General features: G+C 36.4%; 1 protein-coding gene across 1 annotated transcript in view; it reads left to right on the top strand.

Moving 5' to 3' along the window:
- The window catches only part of SEMA3E (semaphorin 3E), a 244,988-nt gene extending 232,018 nt beyond the window's left edge, over positions 1–12,970 (top strand). The window contains exon 17 of the mRNA XM_025929642.2: positions 8,690–12,970. Coding sequence (XP_025785427.1) covers positions 8,690–9,142 — 453 coding nt within the window. The 3' untranslated portion in view covers positions 9,143–12,970. The remainder of the gene's footprint in view (positions 1–8,689) is intronic.
- Positions 12,971–13,355: the final 385 nt, after the last annotated feature.

Genomic DNA, 13,355 nt, shown 5'->3' on the forward strand with positions numbered 1-13,355 from the left:
AAATGGAGTATACAAGTTACATCTCTTGATGTTGCACATTTATTATGTCATCAAAACTGAGAGAGATATGATGTGAAATTTCATCCTTATTCTATCTTGTTTGCTAGATGACCCATATTTTCTTGACCTTCCCAATGGTAACCCATGACAGGAAGCCTAGGGGATCAATGACAGCCATAAGTTTACGATTTTGTCTTTATATACATGTACTGAAAGCATGAGGTTTGTTCTACATGAATATTATTTGTTTTTCTTGTTGTCATAACATAAAGTGCATGAACTCTGCCTCATTTGAAACATCTGCTTAGCCGTTTTGGTGTTTCCATTTCAGTCTTTAAAAAAAACTCGGTTCATCTTTTTTAAACTAACAATTCTTTACAAGTAGATATTCATAATTCACATTTTCAGCCTTGACAAGCATATTGTTATAATGTCATTTGCTCCATATTTTAGTTCTGAAATAATTAGCAGTAGAGCCCATTAGTTTCATTTTTTCCTTCACAGTGGTAAAGACACAGTTCCTGTAAAAGGAAAACATAGAGCAAGTTTGTGGTCTTAAGGATGGAAGTTGATCTAGTGGTTTAGATAGAACCCTCTCTGGTTAATTTTCCAAGAGAATACTTAACATCTTTGAAAATTAAAATTCCCATATCTTTGGAATCAAATGCAGATCTATGTTTTATCCCACTAAGATTACTCTGACTCGAAGCTTCTGATAACACTAACATGGTAATGCAGCAAGGCTGGTGTCAAGCACATGGTAGACCTTCAAAAATAGCAAACATAGGAATTCTCTTTTTAATTTCTTTTGTTCCAATGAAAGTTATAGTTCACATAGTCTTCTAGATAATAAAAAGGGTACATCTGCATGAAGATACAAGAGCATAGAACTGTGTATCCGTACCACATCGTGTTAGTCCCAAAGAATAGCTTATACTGAACTGTACTTGCATTTACTGTGTTTACTGTCGTGCTGCTGTTTGGACACCTATATCCCATTTTATGAAAACACAGAAGAGATTGTTTTCTCAGACCTCATTGCCAGAGAAAGGTGTACTTGACGTAAAGAGTACCTTTACTTTTTAATAATAATTTTTTATTTGAGTATAGTTGACACACAATGTCGCATTATCTTCAGATGTACAGCATAGTGATTCAACTTCTGTATATGCTGTGCTATGCTTGCTGCCATCTGTCCCTATACAAGGCTATTACAATATCATTGACTATATTCCCTATGATAAAGAATAACTTCAAAAATATACTTTAGAGACATTCAGGTCTTAGAATTTATCATACTCTCCCCTTTGCTTTGGTCACTAGGTAATTTAGTGTTGACTTTCTACTCCAAATATGGTAGTTGTTTAGTGCCTTATGATAAGCATTTATGTGTCCAAACATTATCTTTCTTTGATCCTCTCCCTATTTTCCCTTCATCTTGATTGTCCTGATTATTCTCATCTTTGGAAATTTTTAATAAAACATTACCCTTACACTGCTGTTTATTTTTTTAGCATTATTTCTGAAATCATATGATTTCTATAGCTTGAACAGTATACCATAGCTTGAACAGATCTTATAGACCTGGTTTATTGGTTGCCAAACCAAGATAATCACTATAGTCATATTATTTAGTTCATAGCACATTGTCGTAATGGGTTCACACAGATCTCCTTTCTTGTTTGACTTAATTTTTCCTGGACCACCCTTCTCCACTTTCATCTTTGCTTTGCCATATGCATGCATTGTAATGATTGGATTAAGTCCAATACTACATCATTTGTACTATATTGAACAAGAATATAGCATTTTGAGTATTCATGAACTGTAAAAATAAAGCTATTGAGTTAGAGATCTTACTCTGTTTCTCTTTATAACTCAACACTGTGTTTTTATAGTTTATCACTGTTGCCGTGTGTGTCTTTATTTCATTGTTTCTGACTGCAACTCAATATCCCATATCCCATAGCATTCATTCATTGCTCTTAGTTGATCAACACCCCTAAGAGTGGACCAATTAATTCCCACTATGACATCTTTAAAGATCATCTCTTCACATAACCTCCTACAGATGTGAGTGCAAATCTCTGCATTCTTGCCTTCTGACAGCCTTCATTTCTACAGTTTTGTCAGCTTGCTTTCCGGAATTTTGGCATCATCTGTACCATCAAAGCCGTTTATGTGGATTCTCATTTTCCCACACTCTCACCAATTTTGGTATTTTCTAATTTGTGCCTCTCTTATGGGGATAAGGTGCTGTGTTATTTAAATTCGTATTTCTAAAATTACTAGTAAGATTGAACATTAACTTGCATACTTATTAAACATTTGGGTTGTTTTTTCTCTGATTTGCCTGTTTATGTATTTTTTCCCTATTTTTCTCGTTAGAGTCCTTTGAATCTTCTGTACATTAATTAGTTCTTGAATATAAATGTTCAAGCTTTTCTCTGATATAGTTGATGTTTTTCAGTGTAACATTGTTTTTACAGTATGGTTTTGAGTTCATATTTATGACCTCTCAGCATCTTTTTGTATTAGAAATACGTTTTAAGGGGCGCCTGGGTGGCGCAGTCGGTTAAGCGTCCGACTTCAGCCAGGTCACGATCTCGCGGTCCGTGAGTTTGAGCCCGCGTCGGGCTCTGGGCTGATGGCTCAGAGCCTGGAGCCTGTTTCCGATTCTGTGTCTCCCTCTCTCTCTGCCCCTCTCCCATTCATGCTCTGTCTCTCTCTGTCCCAAAAATAAATAAACGTTGAAAAAAAAAATTTTTTAAAAAAAAAGAAATACGTTTTAATTGAGGCACCTGGGTGGTTAAGAGTCTGGCTCTTGATTTTGGCTCAGGTCATGATCTCATGGTTCATGACTGCACGGAGCCTGATGGGGATTCTCTCGCCTCCTCTCTCTGCCCCTTCCCCACTCACACGTATGCATGCGTTCTCTCTCTCTCTCTCTCTCTCTCTCACTCAAGCTCTCTCTTTAAATAAATAAATGAATAAACTTAAAAGAAATAGGTTTTCCACATTTGGGTCTTTAATCTGAAGTATATACCTACAACTTTATTTCTTTATATAGTGTGATAGGTTTCCCTAAATGTGCCATCAAGTAATTCACTCTGTTTCTGTTGGGTAATACTCTCTATCATAAAGCAGATTTAGAAAGTGTTTTTATAAAAGAAGTTTTGCTTAATTTTTATGCTGTATTATGACATATTTTTTGTAAGTCAACCAATATTTTTTTTGTATTGAAGGTAGGCCGGATAAGCAAACAATTATATAAATTGTTGGCCTTTATTTCTTGACTAAAACTAATTTCATTGTTAAATATATTCCGAAAGAAACCAATTCAAGGCCTGTGTCTGTTCTTTTCCTATGAAAAGTGTAGAACCATATGGTTGATACACATGGAAATCACTCCTTCTTCCTGACCAGCTACCAGATGTGCAGAGTTCTTTGTTCAATTACCTTTTTTTTTTTTGTTAGACATTACGAAACATACTGAATCAATCTTTATAACTCAGAATATTAAAACCACTTTGAGTAAGAAATGCTTTATTTTTGTAGATTGCCTATAGGAATATTTGATAAAGGGATGTATTATGTATCATCTTCATGAACAAGGAAATCAGGTCTTCAGACATAGAGAAAGCACAGCTGATGAAAAAAATTGTGTAATCAAGATTTGCTGTCGAAGGTGCCCATGTGGACTCAAGTGGAAAGATTAAATCATGGAAGGATTTCAAATACAAATTTCTAAGTCATTTTTTTATTTTTGGGTATCCATAGGCTATGGAAGATACATTTAACTTTCAAGGCGATTTAACGTCCATATAGCATACAGCCGTCCAGATTTCAGAATTGAAGTGTCTTTTATTTCTCAATTTCTAACACCATAACCAAGAGGGGAGACCTACATTCTGAGACAGGAACTATCTCCAATGTGCAAATAAATGATGTAGGACACCTCCCATTGTAATTGTCATGCCTCCACATCTTTGAACCAGTGTGGACTTTATATATACACAGTGCGGTGTTTCTCAAGTTGGGTTTCTGATTTTGAAAGAAATACATGCTTGAAAAAATAAGCACTCCTAATCCAGTGGTCAAGGATTTGTATTTATCTTCATTTCTGCTTTTTGTTTTATTTTAGAACACTTTCATAAACTGGTTGGTATATGCCAGAAACTAGGATAGATGACTTTCCTATTTTCATATTTGCATTCGCACAGGATATAGAGTAGGGAGAAGATAAAGGATCGTATTCAGTGAGGGTGTTGGTATACAGATTCCTTTCAGGTGAAAACAGTGTCCTACAAGTGGTTTTCCTATTTATATCTCCAAAGCATAGCCCTTTCAATAGTTACTAACTGCTCCTCAAATCATCTTTGCTTCCTTCCTGTCTAAATCCTTATTGGATTTACTTCTGGAGTAAATCCACAAGTGAATAACTTCTGGATATATCGTTACTGGGATATCCCATTGTCTTGCATTCTTGCACACTCTGGACTAATCAGTATGTTGTCATTTCTCTGTATTCTGAGCACACTACTCATTATGGACTATTTAGAATAAGAGATAGACCTTTGTTCTTATGAAACTTGTCATATGGTTAAAGGAAAAAACTTGCATCACAAAATTATTTGAAGAGGAGCAAATACCAGCTTGTGTGCTACAAATGTGAAAGCTTAGTGAATTACAAAAAGAAATGAGATCTATCTGGCTGAAAAGAAAATATTCATTAAGAAATGAAAATGTAAACTTGGAAAGAAATTTTAAAAAGTGGATTGGTAGACAGTATAAGGGAGTTCGCTATCAGAAAGAAAGGGTAAGACTAGAATAAGACATGGAAGCGATAAAGGGGCACTACAAGGAAATGAGTACAGGAGTTACAAAGAGGAAGATTTGACTCTGGTGTATCTACAGGTTGTTCCCACCTTGTGCCATTGAATGTAAAACGTCCTGTGCTGCTGGCAAAATTTATATTAAAATGTTTATTAAATATGCACAAGAATAAAACGAGTGCATATTTTTGCTTGTAACTTTTATTCAAATGTAGAAACAAAATAAATTCACGAATAAGATATAAATACTTGCATTTTTTAATCTTTATCTAATGTGTTTTTTTTTTTTTCACTGAAATAAGGCATCTCCATGAACATAACATGGGACACAGACAACTATATATGTGTGTGTGTCCATGAGTGTATAAAACATCTGCCTGGAGCACTTTTTGCTGTGTGATGACTCAATCCCCCTAACACTTGATACAAGTGACTTCAAAACTTTTTATGTACGTTACTACATCGGGATGTTGTTTGGTTTTCATCTGGCTGGAACGTATCATTAACATACTACATTCATCTTTGTTCTCAGCAGCTGGAAACTGTTAAAGCTTTGAAAATAGTTCAGAATCTATGATAAACACCAATACTAACAATGAAGTTGATCTTCCCCACGATCCCAAATACAGTTTATTAATTTACATTATCATGAAAACTAAACACAATAGTCGAAGTCTTTGTATAAAACTGATTGATCACCAGAAACGTACCTATTCCACCAAACCTATGAGAAACACTGCAGTAAGCTGTTTTGGAATACGGATTTAGAAAGGCAGGATTTGGGAGCACCTGGTGGCTCAGTCAGTTGAGTGTCCAACGCGTGATTTCGGCTGTCATGATCCCAGGGTCATGGGATCAAGCCCCGTGTCAGGTTCCACGCTAAGCATGGAGCCTGTTTAAGATTCTCTCTCCCTGTGCACCTCTGCCCTGCTTTCTCTTTCTTTTGCTTGCTCTCTCTCTCTAAAAAAAGAAAAAGCAGGATCTGGTTAACTGAACAATTTTCACTTGCTTGGGCAAGCAATAGAATCTGAATAAGCATGATAAAAGGAAGTGAAATTTGAAACAGAGTAAAATAATACACATTTGTTGAAATAAAGGGGAAAGGTATTAGTCAAAAGAAACTTACTTGAAGGACTTGTTCTTTTTTGCAGGTAATTTTGCATAACTTGTAGAAAGGTTAACAGATGACATGGTGGTAATAAGGGAAGGAGTACAATCTTACAGTGCTGTGAGGGAGGCCTGTTTGAAGAGATGACATTTTCATTCAGTCTTTTCCAATAAGGAACCAGCAGTGGGGAAGTCCCTACAGGCAGGTACAACAGCATAGGTCCCGAAACAGAATCAAGCTGGGCATAGCAGCAGACACAGAAAGCAGGAAGATTTGGGAGGAATCTACCGGGAGATAAAGTCAAAGAATCAGTCACAAAATAGAAGAGCCTAACATGGGAAAGTCTAACGTGGGAAAATGGTGAAATGGAATGAATGTTTCCCACCATCACCACAGAAGAGATGTTGATAGGAATTTGTGATGTGTTGGCTATGAAGGCATAATAATGAGTAAGAAGTATGACAACACATGAGGACAGAGGAACTAGAAGAAGAATAATGTAATTGTCAGGAATAGGGAAGTTAGTAAATGGGGAGGTGCAGTTTGTGTGGAGAGACACTGGATTGTAAATAATGAAGGATGGTGTAAGTTTCGGTCAGTGTTTTGTAATTAACAGGAAATACAAAACAGTGGATAATCTGTGTGTGAGATCTGTCTTAGGGAAGCTGGTTGAAATGAGGAAACACAAGACTTACCAAATGAATGCAAATAAAACATGAGATCAGGGAAGGGTAGAGGATTGTGCCTTAGAGAGAATGAGAAATCTACACTAAGAGACCAAGAAAGAACCAAGAGGAGAGCCAAGATAGTAAAATGGCAGGTACCACACAGAAAAAAGTTTAAGAAGGTGGGTCCCTCTATGTCAAATGCAGCCATAAGTTTAAAAACAATGGAGGTTGTGTTTCAGAGTCAGAAGCATCCAAGGCATGGTGGTGAATTTATGGATTAAGTAGGGGTAAATGTGAGCAGTGACTCCAGGTCATTTAAGAGGTATTGGCTGTGGCAGTTGCCAAGGATACTTTCTCAGCAAAACCTGTCACCAAGTAAGCAACTGTTTTATGTAGTGACGTATGTAGTGTGTTTTATGGCATGACAGCTCTTCCTGATCCCTCACGGGAGAACTTCCTGAGTTAGTGGAGCTAACGTTTTGCCTACTTGGACATAGTCCTATCAAGTTAAATGAAGCCTGTATCAAGGATATATGGAGCCCCTTCACCCAACTGTGTCACTCTAAAGCTGCTGAGTAATTTATTTACCTACGTGGCTGAAGAAAAAAAAAACCCTCTGAGTGTCTCATAATTTGTCTTTAACATTCCTATTTGAGGTGCATCTCTTACTACACTGCTAATGCCATTTTGTCACATTATTCACAGATTATATAAATGAGTCCACATGAGTAATTACATTGCAACTTTGGACGTGCCGGAACTGATTAAGGTTCAGGAAAGGTGAGCCCAGCAGGTCTTGCCAATACCTGCCACTGGGGCAAAAGTGTGCTTGTCTTAATGGTCTTTGCTGCCAAAGTGGTTCTGGTTGTCCGTATGCCCCTTTTATACTGGTAAAGGAGAATATCGCTTTTGTTTTGTATTCTCAAGGGAGAAATCAGCCAGTAAGGTGTGAGTCACCTTTATACCATCATGGCATGATCTGGGGTCATCTGAAAACAAAAACCAGTTTGTTTTTAGCTAGAAGATTGTATACAGGAAAGGTAGAGGTCGGTGTTGATAGCCCTGTACAAAGTGTTCTCACTTATACATTATTTTATGGAAACGTCACAACATTCAAGTGACATTTGGATTATCTGCATTTTTACAAAGAAAACTAAGAGAATATACATAAATGCCCCAGATCACACAGTTAGTGCCAAAATTTCAATTTAGATTTGTCTAATGTGCAATCATATACTCACTAGTACAACTATCGGTAATAAGATACGAGCTGTTTATCAAAAGCTTTATTGGGCTCTTCTTACCTTGAATTGTAATAATTTATAGAAATAATGTGCATAACCTATTATTTCACAAATATAAGGTATTTGAGTCCTGAAGTTATATTCAAACTTAAAATTATTAGAGTGTGAAATTCTTCCGAGAAGAATATGGATGTTTCTGGCTTGATTTTAAGTCTCTGTTAAGTAGAAAGCCTTGTAGAAATATAAGCATGCTCACTTAGTGGATGATTTTTTTTTTTTTTTTTTTTTTTTTTTTTTTGTAAAGAAAGAGAGTGAAGGTTTCTCACCTCTCTTAAGAGAGATCCTTATGGAAATGTTGGTCTTTATGATCTGGGGAAGACCCAGGTCTTTATGATCAGGGAAGAACCCTTGATCTACTGACGGGAGAAATGGCATTTGTGCTGTCTACTAAGAAAAAAAATAAATTTGATAGATCTTCATTTTAGTCTAACTTTGAGTGCTGTACTGAAGTAGATATTTTTTTCTAATGATTAATTGAAATCATTAGGGAGAAAGCTCTTTCACTCGCCTTTTAATAATATTGATGTGAAATGACGTCAAAAATCATTATATGAAGTGATCTCAAGTAAGTTCAACACACACACCTGATTTAATTAGTCATTCCCCCTCTCCCAGTCACTCTCACTCTCTTGCTCTCTCTCATATGTATGTATGACTCTCAGGATTTCATCATGTAATAACAAAAATTAAAAATCTGATGATAATAAAAGGGTTATAGGCTGGTGTTCTCTCCTAGATAATACTCCAGTGCCATTGATTTTCTTGTTCTTGCAGGTGAAGACAGATGACAGAGTGGTCAAGATGGACCTCGGCTTACTCTTCCTTAGGGTACGAAAAATGGATGCTGGGACCTATTTTTGCCAGACAGTAGAGCATGGTTTTGTCCATACCGTCCGCAAAATTACCCTGGAGGTAGTAGAAGAGGAGAGAGTAGAGGAGATGTTTCACAAAGACTTGGAAGAGGACGGGCCTCCCAAGATGCCTTGTCCTGCCCAGAGTATCATCCCACAGGGGGCAAAACCATGGTACAAGGAATTCTTACAGCTGATTGGTTATAGCAACTTCCAGAGAGTGGAAGAATACTGTGAAAAGGTCTGGTGCACAGATAAGAAGAGGAAAAAGCTTAAAATGTCACCTTCCAAGTGGAAGTACGCCAACCCACAGGAGAAGAAGCTTCGTCCCAAAGCTGAGCACTATCGCCTGCCCAGGCACACGCTGGACTCCTGACGGCATGACACCGTCTCCTGGCTTCTGAAGAATTTATGTTTGGAACCGAAAACAAAATGAGAAACCATCCAGCTTCGTATCGCTTAACAGGTTTCTGTAATACAGAAATGACTGTGAAGGTATTATGATAAATTATTATATGTACTCATTTGACTGGTTAAAAAATCACATAAAGTTAACTAACTTTTCTAAACAATATTTATCAAAAAGTGACCTTGTCTGTAGTTTTGAGTACCTGGCTGCTTTTCCATGGCAATTATTATTTTCTCTTGGAAGACTTATGGTTATTGGAATATTGAAAAATTAGAGATGTTAATAATCATGTGAAAATTAAATATATATTTTAATCTTTCTGAATTCTACCTTTCCACTACGATGTAAAAGGTAAAGAATACCAAATACTTTATCATTCTCACATGAACTGTCTGTACTTTTTAAGAATTGTATTAGTGGGAAAAAAAAACAAAACAAAACAAAACTTGTATTAGTATCTAAACCATGAGTTTTATGAAGCCAGGTGTGTTGAAATTATTGTAAACCATGAAAGAAAAATTATGGTCACCTTGAGGCTCATGCCCTTCATAAAACATTCAATAAGCCACATTCTCTACAGTTACATTTCATGATGAAAACACATCCTTTGAATTTCACTCCAGTGCAGAAAGAATGACATTAAGATAACTTCTCAGAAAGATAGCAAAATATGCCAAAAACAGATGAAGTTACAGTTAGAAATCTAACTGAAAAAGTTTTTGCTACCCTCTTGTGGTAGAAAAAGTGTATTCTCTTTTTTCTCTTTTTACAGATTGTCTAGTAAAGATTTGAAAGCAGTTTCTGTTAATACATCCTGTCCATTTTCAGAAGAAAAAGAAAAACTTAAAAATGTCTCACTGCTTAAGTCATGCTCTAAGATGGAAATAATGTGTTTATGAATAATTTATTACCTCACAGGCCAAAAATGAAGATATTATAGCCCTGAAGCTCTATTAAAACTTAAATTTTACGCCTTCTAAATAATCTTCCCTCAAATATAAAGGACACTCCAGAAACATGTTTATTGTCTTTAAAATATTAAAGCAATTTGTGCTCAGATATCTAATTTTCCTCGCTATTTTATGTTAACAAATAACAAAATTGTTTCACGGGGTCACTTAACTACCGAGATATCCAGAGCACGTTTACTTTTACAAATAGGATCCAAGGTTTTTGAGAATGCGTATTTCTTGAAGTCCGTCCTTCCCCTTTTAATGTAGTGATTACCTTTCTAATATAGGAAGTTTTGTTGAGATTTTTCATTTAAATAAAAATTAAAAACAAGTGAATTATACGTGAAAACAATTACGAATGTTTATTTAAATACTTAGATATTCCTTTCAACTTTCAAAGCTAGCTTGCAGAGTATATAATTAAGAAAGTTAAGGTGTGGAGAACTTGGAATAGCTTATACTTTCATTTGAAAATTAACAAATACAAAAGTGTTTTAAGAAAGTCTAAGAAGTTCGTTTGTTAAGCCATGAAGCTCCAAAAGTTCTGAAGGATAGAAATATTTTGAAAAAGAACGTTCTCTGAAAAACCCAGTTGCTGTTTCCTCAAGAATCCACCGGAGGTCATTGCCGCCCACCAGTATTAACTGGAAACAGCGTGTTTTTCAATAAAATCCCACCCAGTGTGGAGAAGTAGAACCGTAACCACAGATCACAGGGGTCCTTAGCAAAGTTTATGTCTGAAATACTCGAAGTGAACAGATAAGTCAGTAAAGCACGATTTATTGAAAATATTCTTCCATTAATACAAGAAAAAGGAAAGCAGGATTTTCTCTTCAGATTTTTTTTTTTTTTTTTTTTTTAAGTAAGGCATATAGCACCTACTTAATTGACATTTTAATCCCAATAGCGCATATAAGCAGTTGTTAACAAGGATAACAGTAATGTCCTTTATGAGCTAAAATATTTCGTAACTGAAGAGATAAGACTGAGGAAAATAACTTTGATAATAAGTCTTAAGAATTAAATATACCTTGAAGCTGTTCAAGGAATATGAGATGACCATTAAGGAGAGGGAGCTTTTTAAAATGCTAATTTAAGAGCATCTTGATAAGAAAATGTTGACCACTCAAGTCCACAATTGGGTAAGAGCACTAAATTTCCATACATATATACTTTTTCCCCTTTTCTTACTCTGTCTCCCCATTTCTTCCCCCAAATGTGTGCAGATGTGTTGCACCACAGGAACACATCATGATGTACTTTAAGATAAAGCTGTATTGCCCTCTCAAAAGACAAACCAACAACCTATGTGGCTGTCCTTGAGAATCTGAAACCTACCACAGAACGCCTTCCCAGTCTTTTATTCGGTCTGGCGTCAGAATTCAAATTCAGGGTCTCCTTTGAGAAATGTCCAGGCTTAGAAAATCACTAATGTGTTGATCAGCTTTATCCTCTTTTTCTTGAACTCAGGAAGGGCATGTACTTAGCTACCTACAAGACTTGGGGGAATTAAGAGTCGTTCCTGACTCACCGTATTTTCCCCAGAGACCTGGTGAAGAGAAATCATGCCCTCTAGGAACAAACATTAAGCTGAGAAAGAATCGTAACTGCCCATCCTAGGTTCAAATAGGCACCTCCATGCAGGATCGGTCTCCTGCTTTTTCAGACCAATGCTAGGACATTCTCTGTAAGCAGAGGCCCGGTGTATAGGATGAGCCTTGAGGTCAAGCCGTGCACACCTCCTCGTTCAGTTCTGTCAGCTATACAGAGATGAAGATTTGTTAGCAAGTAGGATTACAACTCCAAGAGGGTTCACTTCATGATCTGTGAGGTCTCTTCCATGTCTAACATTCTACATTGCTAATTTTTTTCCTATGTGTTTATCACTGAAAATTTCAATGCAAAGCTATTAACTTGGAGAAACAGGGATTAAACTAGAAATAAACGCGAGTAAGAAATCTACATAAAAGGGAGCAGAAAGTCTTTGTCTGTTTAGTAAGCGGCAATTCTGTATATATTTTGGAGTTTTTGTGCTTCCCCAAATTAGCTGAACAGTTAGGATGTTTTTATTGAGTGTTTAATATTCGCAATAGGGTGTAGGGCTTTGTAAATCTTCGTAGCGATTATGAGCATTTGTACAATTTGTAAACTATGATACATAGTTCTGCCTGTTGGTGTTAAGCATGAAACAAACACAACAGCTGTTGACCTTAAAAGTGAGTTGTCTTTAGCCTGACAGGGACATTAAGAGAACTGCTTAGCCTCGTGTGGAAACTTGAGATCCCGGGAGAAAGTGCTTGCAGTTATGATGACAATAAGGAGGCCATGTGCTTGCTCTTACAGCAGAGTATCATCACATCAAGTTGCTTTTTCGAAAGCAGTGCTCATTTTTCAGGCCAACACCTGTTGCATTTGAATCAGGTATAAATAATAGATTTTTCACGAACGCTGTTTTGATTGGAGTGTGTTATTTAAGCTGGTATGTTTATTTTTTCTTGGGAAGGTAGCGTTATATTTTGGCTCTCATTATAATTGAATGTGTTCTGTTTGTGTTTAAGTGGCTTATAGCTAGAGTACTGTATTGGGGTGTTCTGGCCTATATGGCTTCCTTTTAGTTGCCTGGGCCCATAACAGCATGTGCTTTCTTATTTCTTTCACTGATTATAAGCCATGAGACTTATTATCATCTAGTGGTAAGGTGCAAAGACCATGGACAGTGTGTCCCTTTGACTATCCTATGGATTTGCCGCTATGCACTGCATCATTTGCCTGTACTATTATGTACAATTTGTATTTAGCTCAACTTAGATGCTAAAGAAATAAATATTTACTGAACCCTTAAGTGCTGTCTGAGGAATGTTTCCTAAGTTTTTGCCCGTTAAACTCAAGTTTCCTAACGTGTCAAGCCTAAATGTAAACATTCAATGCTAGACTAGTGTTCGTTTTCTTTAAGAAGTTAGAAAAGAATTCACTTCTCTTTCCTTGAAAATGTCAGTCAACTTTCTTAAGAAGGAAAAAGTCCATTGGTCTCATTACGTTAAGCGTGTGGGTCTCTTTCTGCCACATCTTGTTTCTAGAACCAGCAGCCTGAAATTCCTTTCGAAGCTGCATCATCCAGATAAGAGATATGGGGAATGAATGCTTTTGAAATGGTAACAAGTAGCATATTGACAATTTTTGCAGTCCGCAACATTTACCTTAATGTATGTAAATTGCCATTTTCTCTG

This window comes from Puma concolor, chromosome A2 (genome assembly GCF_028749965.1).
Source record: "Puma concolor isolate L17-30 chromosome A2, mPumCon1.1.hap2, whole genome shotgun sequence".
In the NCBI taxonomy this organism is placed as follows: domain Eukaryota; kingdom Metazoa; phylum Chordata; class Mammalia; order Carnivora; family Felidae; genus Puma; species Puma concolor.